Raw genomic sequence first — 17447 nt, 5'->3', positions numbered from 1 at the left:
ACTTCTACTAGACATCAGTGCGTACAAACTTCAGCAGGTAGCAGCCAGATAGCCATGCTAGGAATTCTCCTTTTTGGAAAACCTTTCTCAGCTTGAAGTTGATAGTTTCATAGCTGGAAATGCTGCTGCTGGAAGGAGTGGGGCCCATGGGGATCTTATATCTTTGTCTTAAAAAGGTACTGCTAAATAATTTACCACCCTAAAGTAGAACAACTGCCAGTGTTAACTAGGAAATAATCTGCTATGAAGACCTGAATCTGGAATGATCCTCAGTTCCTCGTTGAAGAAAGGCAGCATCTGAAATTCCTAAAATAACCATCAGTGCTCTATAGGCAAGCTGGAAAATTAGTTTGTTTCTGCTCTGCAAAAATTAGAATTGCACTTGGTCTTGATCAGCAGATTGCAATCACCCTGTGCTACTTCACCTACTCATCTCACTTGGTTTTGTTTTATTTGAGCAATAAATATCTTAAATCTTCCCAGAGCTATTGCATGTCTTCTATGGAGACTCATCATAGTCCTGCCAGGCATTCATCAAGGCTTCCAATGAACCACCACATTAAGTATTCGTCTGCTCCTTATCAATCACAACAGTTTACTTACAACTTTACTTTTTCCTCCTGAAGTAATCAAAATTTGATATTCCACAGATTGCAGAAAATTGTCACTGCTGTATTCTGGGCTAATCCATCACATGAAACAGGCATAATTTGGGCATCAGAAGAGCATTAAATGTTTAAATAAGCAAGAGCCAGTCAATGAGAGAGTCCATTAACCGCTCCAGATGACAGGGCAGAAAAATGTTTGGATCACAGGTATGTTGGGAATTGCAGCACAGACCTTACAGAGCAATGGGGCATCTACATTCTGCAACAGGCAGAAGGTTTTCTGTGTTCTTCATAATATTGCCCAAATATTCAAAAGAAATATATAAGCCAACAGAATGGCATGAGGTTTTGGTTTGTTTTTTTTTTTTAGCTTAAGCTGCAGTATGAAGCTCATTCAGCTCTTTGTGGAAGATAGTCCAGGAGATAGTTAAAGACTTCATTGCTTTGTTGTAGCCTTGTTTTCTTTTGTACAAACTAGTAATAGCTTTCAGGAGTAGCTTGTCTATTAATGATGAGAGAGGGCTAAAAGTCATTTTTATCCTGTAGACTTGAGCAAAACATACTCATTTGCCATCTTCAGTTCTTGAAATAACTGCTCTAATAGTAAATGCAATGGGCAGGCCCCATGTGATGAGACTGGCTGCTACAGGTGTGTGTGTAAGATGTTTCACTAGTTCTTGAGAAGTGCTGGGGGACTCGAGCCCACCTTGAACTGTGAAAGGTGATGAGACTTCTCACAAACACTTCTCAGCCAGAGGGTGGCTGCTGCATTTCTCTATGAAATGCCAATTCCAGTGGATTCAGGAGAAAATTCTCCATGGAGAGGCCATGGATGTGGGATTTATTGTGCCTTTATTCTGTGGCAAGGACCCAATCCAAAAGCCTCCTTGGTGGAGGAATGGTGGTCTTCCGGTGAGCATTATGATCCTCTTGTGATTTGGCAAAGCATCAGCAAAGTAGATATTGAGTCATGCTGGATCAAGGATATGATTTGTGCGTACTCGCAGCCCTCAGTTCTTCTGTCCCTCTCCTATTTGAGCCAAGGTGCATTTTAAACCAATTTCCCTTCCTAGTAGCAATTACATGTACACCATTTCCCTTTGCTTGGCATTGTAAACCAAGCTCTTTCTTTTCAAGGGGAATAAATACTACATGCAACCAATGGGGTTCTGCCATGTCAGGGTATTTTGCACCGATCCAGGGCCACATCTTCTCTTCAAAATAAAAAAGACCTATTGTAATTAGAGTGAAAGCCTTCTTTTAAAAGCGTGACTGGCAAGGGGAAATTACCAAGACTTGAGACAGTAATTATCAGCCACTGGAAACAGCAAATCAAGCTGTCCATACCAATATCCCAGAGGAGGGTGCCCCAGGAGCTGCGGAGAGGGGTTAGATTAGAGCCGCCTGGGCACGAGCCCTCTGAGCCACGGAAGGTGCTGATTGTAGTTGTCAGTTTTCTGCTGTTATAAGCTCTCCTGCTATAAATAAAGCCTAGCCACCTTCGTCTTAAAAGGATCCTTAAACCTTCCTTTTCTCCCCTTCCACCGCTTCAAAAACACAGCAGCTGACAGTCCAAATGTTTGAAATAATTGGATTCTGCATTCTAATTCATCTGTAAAGTATTCGTTGATTAAATTAGCCTAATAGATATTATTTCTTACATGACTGCATAATTTCACCCTGATTGGATCACTATGGCACTAACGAGTCCCCCCATTTACTATTGACTTGAGAATCACAGAAGGCTAGAGATAACTATCATCTTGTTTCCATTTTTTTCTTTCCCAGGCTAAAAGTTAAACTGATTTATACTAAAAGAGTATACAGCCGATGCTCACGTACAGTTGTATTTTAGTCTTCAAGACCAGTGTTAGAATGAAAAAAATACTGGTTTATATAATCTTGAGCCCTCTTTTATTTACTCAGTGGGTTGTTCTGAAGCAGAAAGATTAACTGACCATTTAAATTCCTTTGGGGGGAAATGGAAATATTTTTAAATAAAATACATTTTATTATCTCATCAAAACAGATAGGCGCATTGCAAATGAACCTCATAAGGACTACACACATTCAGGGAAATGAAAATACTCCTTTAAAGATAATGTTTCAACGAAAGTGGTTTTAGCCTCTATTAGTAAGATTTTTCTTTGAGCTGCAATTTGAGTGTAACCAAGAGAAAGGAAGAGGAAAACAAAATTATATTTAGTTTTCACGCTAAATGAGAACTGATATTTCTTTCCTAAGTAAGAAGGAGCTACCTTGGAGTCCGGCTGATCTTCTGCAAGGATGACAGGCTCGTGCCCCTCTAGCTGTCTGCATGCAACCAACCACCCAACCCAAGCAGACCTCCTTCTGCAGAGGGTTTTTGTTGAGAAGGGGTTAACAGTATGATTGGCTTTTTCCCCTGCCCCAGTGGCTGGAAACAGCTGGTGGGTTTTGTATAGCGCCGGTGAACTGAGCAGTCAAAAGAAGTTTTTGGCAAACAGTCGGCCTGCCCGGGACAAGAAGAGGTGGGTCAACTCAGGAAACCGTTTTCATGAGCAAACGGGGGAAACAATGACTGCTCAGCAGGAACAGAAGGGAGACCCGCTCCTGCTGAATAGCTCCCCCCAAAAAACCTGGCTCAAAAGGAGGAAGGTCCATTCGCTTCTGGGAATCCAATAAATTGTTTCAGGAAGCGAAAGTCTGTCCAGGCTAATGGAGCCGTGATTGACAGGTGGTTCTCATTACGGTGCCCATCAGGGGACAAAGTGAATTCCAATGTTATTTAAGAGGTTAAGTAGAAATAAGATGCAGGTGACAGCCCAAGGCTGGGGCATTGCGCACTGCTCTTCTTAAGGTTTTTTTTTTGTGAAGAGCCTCCACAAAATGTTAAATGAGTGGGGGCAGGGGTAGTTTGGCAAGTAAAATTTGGTCCTACCGTGACTAACAATGAGCTTACCTGGATGCACATGAGAGGGAGCAGGGAAATGAAGGCTGCTTTGGTACTTCTTGCTTTGGAGAGTTCCTGTTCTTACGTTCACGTAACATGGATGTTACATCTGTCGAGGAGGTGCAGTGTGGTGAGCTTCCAGCACTGGCCACCATGTCCTGATGAGAGCTCTTGGGCATCCCAGAGGAGAAGGACAAAGCGCCATGAAAGACTATGGTGTTTTGTTGTTCTTGTCACAAGCTCAGAAGATCCTGTGACCCTTTTCCTTAGCCCCCACAATCACATCTCATAGCAGTCAGCCAAAACAGCTACAGTCGTAGGACGTTTGTCTGCTGCTCATGCTGTGGCAGCTGACGAGAGCAAATCACAAAGCGTTTAGCACAATCGGAACAAATTTGAAGTGATTTTGAATGGAAATATGCTGAGGCCACCTAGGGTTGAGTCAGGTTTCTGGGTGTGCTTCTCCAAGGTCTGAACCTAGTTTGAGAAGGAAAAGGAAAATGCATTACTACTGACTCGGGTTGTCTTGTGTTCCTGACCAGGAGGCATCTTTGTACCGCCACAGGCTACAAAGCTGAAACTAAAGTCTGTTTCTAGCCTTGTTCAGCAGAAAATGAAGGCAAGCTTGCTTTGCAAAGCATCCAAAACACTGTGTTGCTTGCGTAGACTATAGGCACCAAGATGTGGTTTAAGCTGTGACCAGAGGTTTAACGTAAATCTGTACGTGTGCCAAAGATGCTAAACCATACAGACTATTTATGTCTCTCTGCTTCTGTATTTTTCCTTTTTCTGAATGCCCAAATAAGCAGCATTGGGTGTCTTAGCACTTGTGGATGTCATGGGGTGGGAAGCTGAGGGATCTGCTCTGAGACACAGTAGTGATAGAATATTGCATGGTGCATGGTCAGATACAAGGATGTAATTTAACCAAGAGATTCACGGCTGGCTTGTGAATGACGGTGAAACTCCCAAGTACGATGTGTGTAATAAATCTGGTTCGATGCAGAATTAATGTGGTATTCAAAATGATTATTTACCATTTGAAGTTCAGACGTGACTGTGTACGAGAAGTAAATAGCTGTGCACAAGGCACTGGGGAAGGGCACTTAGAGGGGAGAAGAAAAATACCCGCTTGCATTGTTTCACAAGTGCATTCCTGGGTAATACTAATGAGAATTGCACTTTAAATGCAGGATTGATTTGTGATGAGATCAGCTCTAAAGAGTACAGTTGTGGAATGATAACCTGATTGGTGGCGCTGCCTCTTGAAGGGCTGAAGGGGTCTAATTGGCATATAACGCACTATAAATTTATTAGCAGCTTCTGCTTTCCCATTGGTGGACCTTCTCCTGCTAACCACAAGGAAATTACCAATTTTCAGGAGTTAGTCACTCAAGTCGCACCACGTCTGGGTTTTAAAAAGAAGCCTACATCACCACTCTTATAAATCCTGGCTTAGAGCTTGTACACCAACGGCTGGCTGGAAATTGGTCGCTTCTGTAGTGGACAACTTGAGCACCGTGTGTTTACTATTCGACTTCTATCATCCTTGGCTTGTTCTTCCTTCCTACCTCCTTGCCACAACCCCAAGTTGCACAAAGACCATTAGGAGGTAACTAATCAGTTTGGCAGCCCTTGAACTGTAGCTGCCACAAACCAGAAATTACAATTTTTGGCAGTTCACATTCAAGGCTTTGATGCACTTATTGATACATTCAGCCCTGGGGCATATCGGGCAGAAGAGGACGTACCCACTATTTATTGTTTTTCAGGAGCACAACAGAAATATTCAGGAGCCGATGCAATTGTTCAGTGACTTTGCTTTTAAGATTGAGTCGCAAATTAGAAAATAATATTCACATGTTTCTTCTAATTGGTAACAGATTAGGGATATTTTATCTTTTTTTAAATAATTTCCAAATGTGTCCTGAAGAGGGATTTGCAGGGAAGCAGCTGAAAGAGAGAGGGCATTTATGCACTGAGAGCGCTTGGGCAAGAGGCTTTAATGCTTTAATTCTGACTTTAATTCTGGCACACAGCTTTTAAATCCCTGCACACCTCTCTCCAAAGGTGCTCTCAAAGTAGAACTTGCTGTCACTTTTGGCAGGCGTCTCCGATGCAGATTTTCTTTGCTGTCAGGTTTTATGTGGGTTTCCCACTGTTAAGCACCAACCGTATGGCTTGTAAATCATAAAAGCCTAAAGGTTTGCAAGTGATTAATAGGCAGAGGTGCACAATTAGAAATGCCTCAGCAGTACTTGAGCACTCTAGTGTCTTTTGAAAGCTGAGTCCATTTCTTACCTCACCTTTTGGGGCACATTTGGGCAACCCCAATGTTGCATGTCCCATTGTTGAAAATACACAAACAAAAAACCAACATTGAGGTTTCATTTCTTAGGTACAGGGGAAAGCTCATGGATTTCTGTGGATGTTAACTGCTGAGGATTTCTCAAGTCCTTTTTATTTTTTTTTTAGTCTTAGTTACTCAGGTTAATTCTTCATCTCCTTTGCTTTTCCAGAAATGTGAACTGACCTATCAAAGCCTTTTTTAAACTAGTCATTGTTTGTGGTTTTAGAACGGCATCAAAGACCTGGAGCCCACTAAAACTGAGGTAGAGGGAAGCCCCATCACTTGCTGAACAGAGAGAATACCTCGGGAGATCTAACTTGCCAAGACCGGCATAATTTTTAGTAAATAAAGATAGTCAGTAAAAAATGCGACTAATGGAAGAGTCTGATGACATTAACAATTTCTGTAGAGTCTTTAGCATCAGTGAGATGGAAGAGGTGGCCAAAGCAGCTGAAGAAGTAACCATTAGAGGTGGCATAGTGGGACAGGCAAAGGTATGCTGGTGAAGAAGGAAAGATGTGTCAGAGAGGAAGAGGAGGGTATGGGATATATTGGAATTGCCAGTGAGGAGACACTGGAAGGTGAGGGGAGCAGGGGGGAGAACTCCAAGTCACTAGGGAAGAGTTGGACAGGGTAGAGGTCCCTGTAACATCTGAAGAACGTGGATCACAGAAATGCTGCCCACAGAGATGGTCCAGGTATTTCCCAGCCCTCTAAACCTTCAGCTGCAAACATGCATGCTTTCCACTACTGGCTTGCGCAGAGCAAGCATTTGTTTTTATTTGCTTGCTGCTCCAAGTGTGGTTTTTTCCACAGTCTGTGCTCAAATACAATGTTTATTACTTGTATTTTCTCTTTTATGTCTTATATAAATTCAGTGTAATGTTGGGGGTTTTTTTTCCAAATACTCCGAAGAGTATCATCTTACTGCTTGTGCTGGAATAAAGATAATATTAAAGCTCCCTGAAAGGGCTTCTGTTGTTCCTTGTAAACCAAACTATAGGAGTTATTGGTAAGAAAGGATCAATTTGTCAAGAAAATTTTTGAAGGTCTTTGTGAAGTATTGTAATGACACTGTCCTCTTCCAGTTCCTGAACTTGGGTAAAGATTGCATTCCCCTTCTGCAGCCCACAACGTATTTTTCCTATTTTGGATCACTTGAAGCCACCTTTGTGTGCTAAGCAAGCTCTCATTTGAGATCTCTTTAATGTCTACGCTGCGAGTTTGCCAGCCCTTTGGGTAGACCTCAGAGGGTTTTTTTCCCCCGCTCTCATTATTTATAAGGCATTGGTGCACTCATAGTTATGCTACTTCTCCACTTTACAGCATTATGAGCAGAGGAAAAGCTCCATTTCTCTTCTCTCATCTGTTTATGAAGTGATACGTTCCAAAGCAGATCACATCAGCGACTGTTATGGTATCCTTAATGCGCTGTGATAGTCGCATCACGGGAGGAGCTGCTGGAAAGCACAGCGCTGATGTACGTCCCTGTTACATGCCACATTACTCAGGGTCTGTGGGAACCTCACTTGGCTACCTCGCTCCGTCTCTCACCTGGCACAGATTATTGAGATTTATGTATTGAAATATTTGTATGTCAGTTCCCCCCCAGCCTTTGAATACCTTGCAAGAGCTTCCTCTAATATGAATGTGAAAGCAGAAGACTGATTTGGAGTGAAAATAGCCAGATTTTTAGACATAAATAACCAAGATAACAGACTACCTTCATTTCCACAAAACATTTCCTAATAGTTCATTTTTAGTTCCGTTACCTGTTCAAAACTACTTCCACGTTTTGTGTGAAAATTGATTTCAAATGGAATTTTCATATTTTTTCCTAAAAAAAAAGGGAAAAAAAGGTAATTATTTTTGGGGCTATATTTAAAATAATATTGCATTAAGTATAGCCTTCCTGTAGGAGAAAATTGGTGTTAACAAATTGCAAATTAATGGAATCTTCTAAACTGAGTGACTGTGTATCAAATTGTAAATTGAAATTTCCAGTCTGTGTTTAGGTACTTGCACAATGCCATTTGATTTACACACTTAAGACATCAGGTTAACTATGGTTACGCATGAATAATGAAATGCATTAGATACATGTTTGCAATTACTATTTTCTACATATACATATATGTTATTGCAAACAAGCAAGGAGCAAATATACTCCTTGATTTTAGCATTTTCATGCAACTGTTCTAGAGCAGCTTTTTGGCTTTTTTTAGGTAGTATTTGTAGTATGCCCAAGTGTTGAGGTTGAACACCCAAGAAATGGAAGCAGTCCATGTATGTATCTAGAACTACACAGTGATAACTCACTTATTCGCCTTTTTTTCTGGTAGCCAGCATAGTGATACGTTTCGGTTTAAATTTTCCATGGATGTTTATATGCTTGTATATCAATATCTAGGTAAAAGGAATCGGATCGTGAACAACATAGTTTTTCTGTTGGTCAGCAGAGAGTGGGTGGAAGGGAGCGTTCATTCATGGCTGTTGTATTCCAGATTTTCATAAGGTCTCTCCATGCACATCTTAGCAGAAGCCCATCATCCTCCACTGTTCACAATGCTTTTTTAATTGTTTTCACCAAGCTAAGTATTTAATATCCTTAGAGTTCACCATTGTTAGGTTTCTTCCCTCTTAAATGTTGCTGGCAGTGCTGTTTAAAAAATATCTGGGGCTTTTGGGGTTAGTGGAAAAGCACAATTTGTGGCATTCTTTAAGCTTTTTGTTAAATCTCTAGGGACTGTTTTCATTTCACATAGTTGCATGGAACAAAAAAAGCTTGGATTTGTATTGAGAAAAGACTTAACCAGCTTGCAGGGCTTACAGTTGTCACACGATCTTTATTCTCAACTTAATAAGCCTTTTCTTAGTATCTGCAGTATTCCCTACCATTGTATGTCACATAGCTTTTGCTTAACTTTATACAGAGTAAACCTCAGATGTGATATATTTTATTGAGTATACCTTAAAAATTATTAGTGTTGCGCAATGAAAACATAAGTTTGCTGCAATTTTGTGTGATATATCAGAGCCCACAATTGCAGGATATTTATCTAAAAAGGCTGAAGTCAGTAAACCTTGATGTCGCAGCCAGGCTGGTAATTAATGTTGTGCACTAATAAATCCTGCAGGTGTCTTAACACCTAAGGGAGAGCTGCTAGTTACTTTGTGGCATCACTGGAAGGCTAGCCTAGAAGTGCAGGAATAACAGCTATTTTGGAGCCCTGTGTAGGGGGCTACTGTCAGAAGAGAGGGCAAAGAAAGTGGAGAAGCTCTGCTGAATCCAAATTACAATTATACCGGTAAGTGTCATGCAAGACATGATTAATTCGAGAAGCACATTCAGCTTTGCACGTATGAGCGATCTCTGTCCGTCATGCACAGTAAGGCTTTTTTCCCTTAAACACACAGCTATAAAAGGAAAACTGGAAAATGTAGTAGTAGAGTGAATGGTGGAGAAGACCCTGACTCATGGGCTTCAGAAAACAGCTCCCTGACAGTGTGAGGGGCTTTGGGCATGCTTCTGACAGGAAACCACCATTATTTGTGTCCTTTGGGGCAATGTTTTGTTTTGGTTGCTTGGATAGGTCTGATGGTAGGAGAAGTAACTTGAATTTGGAATATTTTTACAGCACAGAATTGTCTCTCTGTGTCTCTCCTCGCTGGTAGACAAAACTGCAGGTTTGACAGTGGTTTGACCACAGTCCTCAGCCAGGTAACTCCCCTGGCAGAGACAATCATTAAATCATTTCTAAGCTGGGTGACTGCACTGCAGGCCTGGAGAGCCCTGGTCCAGAGTCCAAGACAAGACGTGGGTTGGCTTATCTGCAGCTTTCCTATAGGGTTGCTCTTCGTCCGTTGGGGATGTTTAACTTGTAAGAAGTAATAAGCTTAATAGGTTGACTTTATTTAATTATTAATGATCCCTTTCTGTCTGTACAGCTCATAAAACACCCTGTAGGTTGGCAAAACACTCATAATATTGATCAGGAGCCAGAGAGATATTTATTTCCTCTTTGCCCCAGCGCACATAAATCTTGGTCCTTTGCCTCCTTTTCCTCGGCAGGCGGGATTTACAGTGGCCTGTTTCTTAAAAGCTTTTCGTAATTAAGGAATAAATACCCATCGGTCTTTGTTTGCTGTCTGGAGCCCTCTTGTTTGCTGGGGACCTATATATCCCCGGTGGGCTTGTGCGCCTTCCCCCTTAGCAACGCAGCCAGGGAGAGAAGGCATGCATGCTAGGAAGCAGTCAACTGCTAAGCACTTACTTTGCAATAGAGTGGGGTCTTCTCCTGCAGAGAGAGGAAGCCCCTGTGTTTTCTCAGCATATTGTTCCCAGCCCCTCTTCCATGCCTCTCCTCCCAGTTCCTGCTTTGCTTGGGGCAGGAAGACACTTTGGAAATTCCTTGCTGCTAGCCCTTTCTTCTCGCCTTCTCTTCTTCTCCCCCCTTTGCTAGTTGCAATTAAAAACATCATGAACCTTTCCCAACGTTTCAATCCCATCTCCCCTCCCTGCACCACCCCAATGTTTCTCTTTTACCCATCCCAGCGTTGCATTGCTAGCTCTGTCCGAAGTGATGCAGCTTATCAGATGTGCACAGGGTCATCGTGAAGGGTTTTGTTTAAATGGCAAGCCCCAGCACAACCAGCTGCCCAGTGCTGGTCATTAGGTGAGGCATGCTTCTTGCATGCCGGACCACGAAGCTAATGACACATTCTGGGACTCTCCAGGACTTTGGGAGGTACAGGGGTTAGATTTACTTCATTTTCTTGGAAGAGACACATTAACCTTGTCAGCTGGCCAACAGGAGAGAAAATTTGGCAGTGCTCTTGCTGAGCTGGCCAGGTTACTACTGCATTAAACGGTTGTACTTCAGTGAGCAACCAGAAATGGCAACACACAGGCACAGCACGTGCATGGCAATACTAGAGAGAACATTTAGAGGCCGCCTCAGTTACAGAATTATTTTCTTTAGCAAGTGAGAAGAAAAGATAAAAAATTTCAAGAGCTTTTTAGTGTTGTCAGAGGTGTGGAGGATTAAACTTCACTTCAAAATGCCTGCACCAAGCCTGCTCAGTATTTCTGATGGTGGGAAATTAATGCTCTGCCGTGGTAAATACCTGCTGTTTGTTACATTTTTAATGCAACCTTTCAAAATTTCATCGAGCCTTTTAACAAACGGTGAGTAATTTTAGATAACGAGCAAGTGATGCAACATTTTTGTCATCCTTGTTATTGCTTTGATAAGAACAAGGCTGCTTTTGCGCTGGAGCTGTTGAATTTTGATGGCAAGTTCTCAGGCTCTCCATCTGCATGCTGTTGCCTGCACAATCAATTCTGAGTCGCGATCTGAACACGGCTTTTATTTCCGCCCTGCACATCCTTTTCATGTTTGCCTTTCATGCCTCTCTACCAAGTATATGTGAGGCACAAATGAAGTTGAAGGCAGAGGTGAACGGGACCAAGGAGGAGTAGGATGGAAGGTTGATACCAGCAGTATGATGCTCCTGCTTGGATGTGTCAGGTGTAAAACCACACACGTTTAACTGAGGTGGGAGAGCCACATGATGTACTCTACGGGGCTGAGCTGTGTAGGATGTGGGCTCCTAAATGAGCGTCTCTGGTGCAAACCCACAAGTGGAGAATGCAGTGTAGCTCCTGGAACAAAGCTGTGCTCTAAGCAAATCTGCTTTTTATATTCTCTCATGCTTCCTAGTTAGCCCTCCCCCCTTACAGTGCCCAGTATTTATGTTTCCAGATAATAATGATGTGATGTGGCTGGCAGAGTAATTTAAATAATTGGACATTATCTTGAGAAGCAAGCACCTAATTAGATCAAAATAAACTGAGAACTGAAATTTTCATCTGTTTCTAATAACCCTTTACCTATGTACAGTATCACTGCCGTGGCAGAGATTTCATTATTCACACCACTGTGTGTGCTTAGAGTTTACTAGTGATGGAGACTGCTGCAAGAGCAAAGAGCTTGGTGGTATTTTTTGGCCAAGGCTTAGTGGCCTTACCTCTCCTGGTACCGCAGAGTATTTTGCAGTCTTACTGTGCTGTATTTGGCCCTGGTATAACCAGTGAGGTTTGAAGTTTGTATCAGCAGTCTGGGTTTGAATGTGGAGCTACAGAGATAAAAGGCTCAAAGAAAGTCTGGTCTTAGAACTATATTTTTTCTTTCTCTAAGTTTATCTAGGAGTTTATAATCTATTAATTCCTTTGTGCATATGCATTGAAAAAATAGCAGCTAGCATGATCAAGAAAAGAGAAGTCATTTTACTACATATGAGGAAGAGGCAGCTCACACATTCTCCAGCATTAGGCATCATTGGGACCATCTGAGCGCATGATGATATTGCCTCTCCAGCACACACACAGCCTCTCCAGGCTTTAATCTGGTCCTGAGAAAAGGACTCCACTGGATTTTAAAAGTTCAGTAAAAGAATCTTGTTTTGGCTTTGACAGCTACAACTGAAAGTCTCTGATGTTGAGGGTGTCGTTTAGAGTGAAAGTTAGCAGGATTACAGATAAGGGAAGAAAATGAGGGAAGTATTTACTAGCCAATGTACATTTCCTTTATTTTTAGGGATTGGTTCGGTGTCTTTCTCCTGATTAGTTGCTCTTCCTCACATTTCCTCATACTCTTATTCAGCTGATTTATTTAAAGGTATGTCAGCGCTGGCTGAAATGAAACACTGTGCCTCCTCTTCCTGCTTATTGCTGACCGCTCCAATAATTCATTTTTTAGCTCATTAGCTAACAGGGGATGTGAACAGTGGTCCTCCAGGGGACTGCAATGAGGTTAAGTGATCTACTGCTGACAACTCTGCTCTTGGACTGGCCTTCCTTGGGGGAAATGAAACCTTGACCAAGACAAGCTGTGGATCCCAGAAGTGAAACTGGGGCATCAGAGAAACAATTACAGTATTTATGTCTTGTTGTCGGGATTTCTAAGATGAATGCGAGCGGCAGAGCTGAAGCTGTCTTCCAGGAAAGTTCCCAGGATTTCCCATTCAAAATGAAATAGTTTGTGCCAGAGATGTAGGGAGGATGTCCATGGATGTTGGCTTTCTAGATACTCATTCAGAAACAGTCCCTCCACATTTTGGCCGTCCATGTGGCATAGGCCAGCATGCTTTTCCTCCTACCTCTATGATAAAGTTTCGTTTTCTGCCAGAAAATCCAAACAACATATCTTTTTTGTGCCCGATTTGTACAGTTGAATAAGATCATTCGATAGCTGATGTCAGTGACATGCTGCCCCCAAATGTCTGAGGCTTTTAAAACACCTTTATTTTTGTTTGTAATGTTTGCTGTTTTCCCACCACAATCCTTAATGTCACTCCAAATGTAGAATTCGGCCATAATGAATTGAGTCTTTTGGTGGCCTACGTGGTCAAGAAAAATTAGGCATGTTTTCTGAAGAGGGAAACTGAAGTGAAGTAAAATAACCACGTGCGAAGGTTGAATTTTTAGGTGAGCGTAGCCCAGTGGCACAGCCTGCTGCTGGCTGCAGGGTCCTGCCCTGCCCAGGCATGACAGTGAGCATCTCCTGAGGGACCCGATGTCTCCTTAGTTGCTGCTGCAACAGATTTCCTCCAGTGAAGGGATGGATCCTGTCCAGAGCATACAGTGAGTGTTAATGCAGAGCATTTGCGGGTTACTTGATCATGCTGCAGGAGAGTGCTTTAAGGAAGGACCATTTGCATCCTCTCCATCACTAATACAGGTGACAGCATGTTCCCCTTCCTCAGAGTTAGATTTATTTTAAATGTGTTTTTCTGTTCTTTTCACAGCCTTTTGAGACAGTAGGATAAACCTGAGCAGAATCAGGTTGTTGGTGTCTCTCCTGCTCTCTTGCAGCCTTCCAAGAGCAGCGGGATTGCCTTTGTCTGCTCCCATGCGATGCACGGCAAATTGTGAAATTCATGCTGATGAATTTGTAAACTAGCAGCCTAAAGCTCTGAAAGCCTCCACCTGAACTTGGCACTTACTGCCTCTGTTTCGGTACATACCATAGCTCCCTATTACAGTTTAAGGTGAATTGTGATTAGAAGTGGGAGACTTCTGTAAAACAGTTTGCTTTCTAAACAGAAAGGGACTTCTCTTCAAGCCATGGTGATTGCAGCGACCGATTCTCTGACAGGAGCCAAAATTTACTATCACTCAAAAGATGGTCTGGGGGAGAAGGGGAATTCATTTGCAGACTGTATTTAAAAAATGTATTTAAAAAATTTAAAAAACATGTATTTAAAAAAACATAAAGGGCTTTACTAAACATTCTTGAAGGTACACTAGATGCTTACTGGACCTAGAAGTCTTGCAGTGTTGCTAGAATGCCCATTTCACTGTAAATAATTGCATGTATGTTACTTTATCCTCCTCATTGCACTGGTTTTGGTTTGGGATTTTTTACCTTAAAAAAATACAAACACAAAACCCATGAGTTAAGGATGCAGTAGTAACAGAAGTCCTTTTCTTCCTCCTCGCCATCTGGAATACCTGAAATGATACTCTGTTTATCAGATCCTGCCATCAAAGGTTAATTTGCAGCTCCCCAAATGTTTTGTGTGTGTGTGTGTCTTTTAGCTTGCAGGAGTCATTCAAAGGTTTGATTTAAATGAAGCACTCTGTGTTAATTTTCTGTTTGCACTTTTGCTCTGAAAAAAGCCCTGGACCTGTTTGTAAGGTAAATTATGGTGGGGTAGAGAAGCGCATGCTTTGGGAAGCTGTGCCTGAAAGCATCCAGGGAGGTCAAAGCAAGGTCACTCCGCGTGTACCAGGAAATGATGCAAAACTAATCCAGATTTGCTGTTGGAAGGATCTGTTTACATAAGTATTTAAAAACAGATTAGGGCTAACCTGACACTAGATTACTTAGAGTAGTGTAAATACGGCTGAAAGGCGTAAACAGAGCTTTGCCTTTTGTACTCCAGAGGAGAAAATCTGTCACCTGTAACAAGTTGCCTGGCTTAGGTGATGTATATGGTTTTCGCAGGCTGGACAGATTACCTGAGGTACCTCTAAATGGGACTTTGTCTAAGGCTAGATCTCTTAGATCATATAATTGTATGGTAATTTTTTTAATGGAGAGTTGAGGGACTTGTTTGTAGTCCTTGTTATCCTGTAACCTAATAGCATCCAGAAGGCTTTTGATAGTTCTTTGATTTATCAGGAGGAAATGGTACTTCAAAGTATTGTTTTGGTGGTTTGCATTTTGGAAAAACAAACAGAGGAACCATCCATATGCCTTTTGCATTGGAAACATTACTCGACTTGTAGAAGGAAAAGGCACCCCTGCAAGCAAGGCTGTGTCTTTCAGGGCTTGCTCTTCTGACTGAAATGCAAGCCCACGTGCTTGGTTACTTCTGGTTTTAGATACAGAAATTTGGTGCATTTTCTGTAATGTATTTTGCAGCACAACCTTAACGTGGAACCAGGCTGCCTGTTTTGTCTTTGGTCTTCATGATAGTGAGAGCTCTTGCACTGACTCCTTGGCAGTCCTCAGGGCAGCCCAGGGTTTTTTAAAACCTCCTGGCTGTTGTGATCTTATGACCCTGCAGGCATGGCATCCACCAAGGGGGATCTCAGGCATGATGAGATGGGTGACACAAATATCACTGCAAAGATAAGGTTTGGATGAGCTGTTTCTGTGAGGGCTTTCTTGACACAAAGTTGAAGAGGGAATAATTTTCATGTTGGTTAACTGCTGTTTGCTAGCGTAACAGTAGCTGAAGTTGAACTTGCATCATTTTACAGAGTCAGCGAAGTTGGGTTAGAGTGACCTGTCTCCTTTGGCTTCTCTAGGGAAGAAAAAGAGCGCTGGATACGTGCGAAATATGAGCAGAAGCTCTTCCTTGCCCCACTGCAGTGCCTGGAGCTTTCTCTGGGCCAGCATCTCCTGAGGGCCACAGCCGAGGAGGACTTGCGGACGGTCATCCTGCTCCTTGCCCACGGTACTCGGGAAGAGGTGAACGAGACCTGCGGAGACGGTGATGGGCGCACTGCCCTCCACTTGGCGTGCCGGAAAGGAAACGTGGTGTTAGTGCAGCTCTTGATTTGGGTAAGTACTTGGTGTCCGGGGAGGGGACTGGCTGGGTTGGCTTTCGCTTGACCATGTCCCTCGGCAGGACCGCCCAAACCTCCTTCCTGCAGGTTCCACAAAGCCTTTGCTGGTGTGCCAAGTCTAGGTGTTCCTCATTGCATGCTCTCAAAAGACAGCAATGTGATAAAAAAAGTGTATTTCTGCCTGTCTGCTGCTACTTGATGGAAAGTAAAGGAGAGCATAGGAAATGAGGAAGGAGAGATTTCCCTAACACTTGTTTGAAACACGACCGTGGCAAATTTTGTTCCACACATGAGCCTCTCCCCATAGAAACCTTTATGTATGTGACTCAGTGCTGCTCACGTTGTCAGGCTGGTATCCTGCATGGTCTCTGCTCCTTCTCCCCATCCTCAGTTACGTTCAAACCATTCTGTCCCGAGTCCGATCCCTCCATTTTAACGCTCTGTTGGCACCACAGCTTCCAACAACACATCTCTTCTTTCTGTAGTATGGTGTCGATGTGATGGCTCGCGATGCCCATGGAAACACAGCATTGGCCTACGCCCGGCAGGCCTCCAGCCAGGAGTGCATTGACGTTCTCCTGCAGTACGGCTGCCCCGACGAGCGCTTCGTCCTCATGGCCACTCCAAACTTGTCCAGGAAGAACAATAACCGGAACAACAGCAGCGGAAGGATGCCCACCATCATCTGAGGAGCTCACTCATGCATTCACTGACCTGAATTACATCCGCAGCCTCATATTCCTCCATCCCCATCACAGCTCTGCTCTGTGAGTTTGGTAAACTCTCCTTTTCCCTTTTCCCTTTGGTACATCCCTGTCCCATCCAGAAACAGCACATCTGGAGAGTGCGAGGGGATGGGAAGGAGCAAAAGGGGCTGCAGAGAAAGCAGTTGTTTCAGTGACAGCTCTCAAACGATGGAAACAAGCAGGCGAGGGCACGTGGGTTGAGCAGGACATGCCGCGAGTGGCACCAGGACCATGGGAGAGCAGTCGCCCCGGGGAGCACGCAGGCTCCCTGAGCGTGGAGGGAAGGGGCGGAGGGAGAGGCGAGTGAGAGGAGAAGGAAGGAGAAATGGTGACTTTCCGTAACTGACAGTTAAGCACATCAGTACATTTCACCTCTACCAAACGCGACGCCTGGATTTCATTCTCTTCTCTGAAGAGCTTGACGGCATAAATCAGAAGCAAGCACAGAGTTTGTCAGGTTTGAAGCTCCTATGATGGTATGTGTCAAATCAGTTGTAGCTAATCTGTCCGGGGAGAATACTGGCTTCATTACACTTGTATAGTTGAGTTCTTCCAGCATTACCGCTGTTTAATAGAACATGATTAGTCATCACGGAGAAAAAAGCATATTAGCTGAGGAGGTAGTTACATGGCACGCTTCGGTGATTGCTTGGATGTGATTGCAATATTCTTAGAAGCATCATATTATCTCAGACATGTTCTTTCAAGCCCTTGGAGCCCTCCTTTCTAA

At 43.1% G+C, this 17447-nt stretch overlaps 1 protein-coding gene across 3 annotated transcripts in view; it reads left to right on the top strand.

Annotated features, from left to right (window-relative positions):
* Positions 1–16660, top strand: part of AGAP1 (ArfGAP with GTPase domain, ankyrin repeat and PH domain 1) — a 402330-nt gene extending 385670 nt beyond the window's left edge. For all 3 annotated transcript variants that reach the window (XM_075710335.1, XM_075710334.1, XM_075710333.1), the window contains 2 exons: positions 15711–15966; positions 16457–16660. In XM_075710335.1, the coding sequence (XP_075566450.1) occupies positions 15711–15966; positions 16457–16660 (460 nt within the window). The remainder of the gene's footprint in view (positions 1–15710; positions 15967–16456) is intronic.
* The last annotated feature ends 787 nt before the right edge of the window (positions 16661–17447 follow it).

This window comes from Pelecanus crispus, chromosome 5, assembly GCF_030463565.1.
Source record: "Pelecanus crispus isolate bPelCri1 chromosome 5, bPelCri1.pri, whole genome shotgun sequence".
Lineage (NCBI taxonomy): Eukaryota > Metazoa > Chordata > Aves > Pelecaniformes > Pelecanidae > Pelecanus > Pelecanus crispus.
The sequence above is the reverse complement of the archived record's forward strand: the minus strand, read 5'-3'. Positions and strand labels throughout refer to the sequence as shown.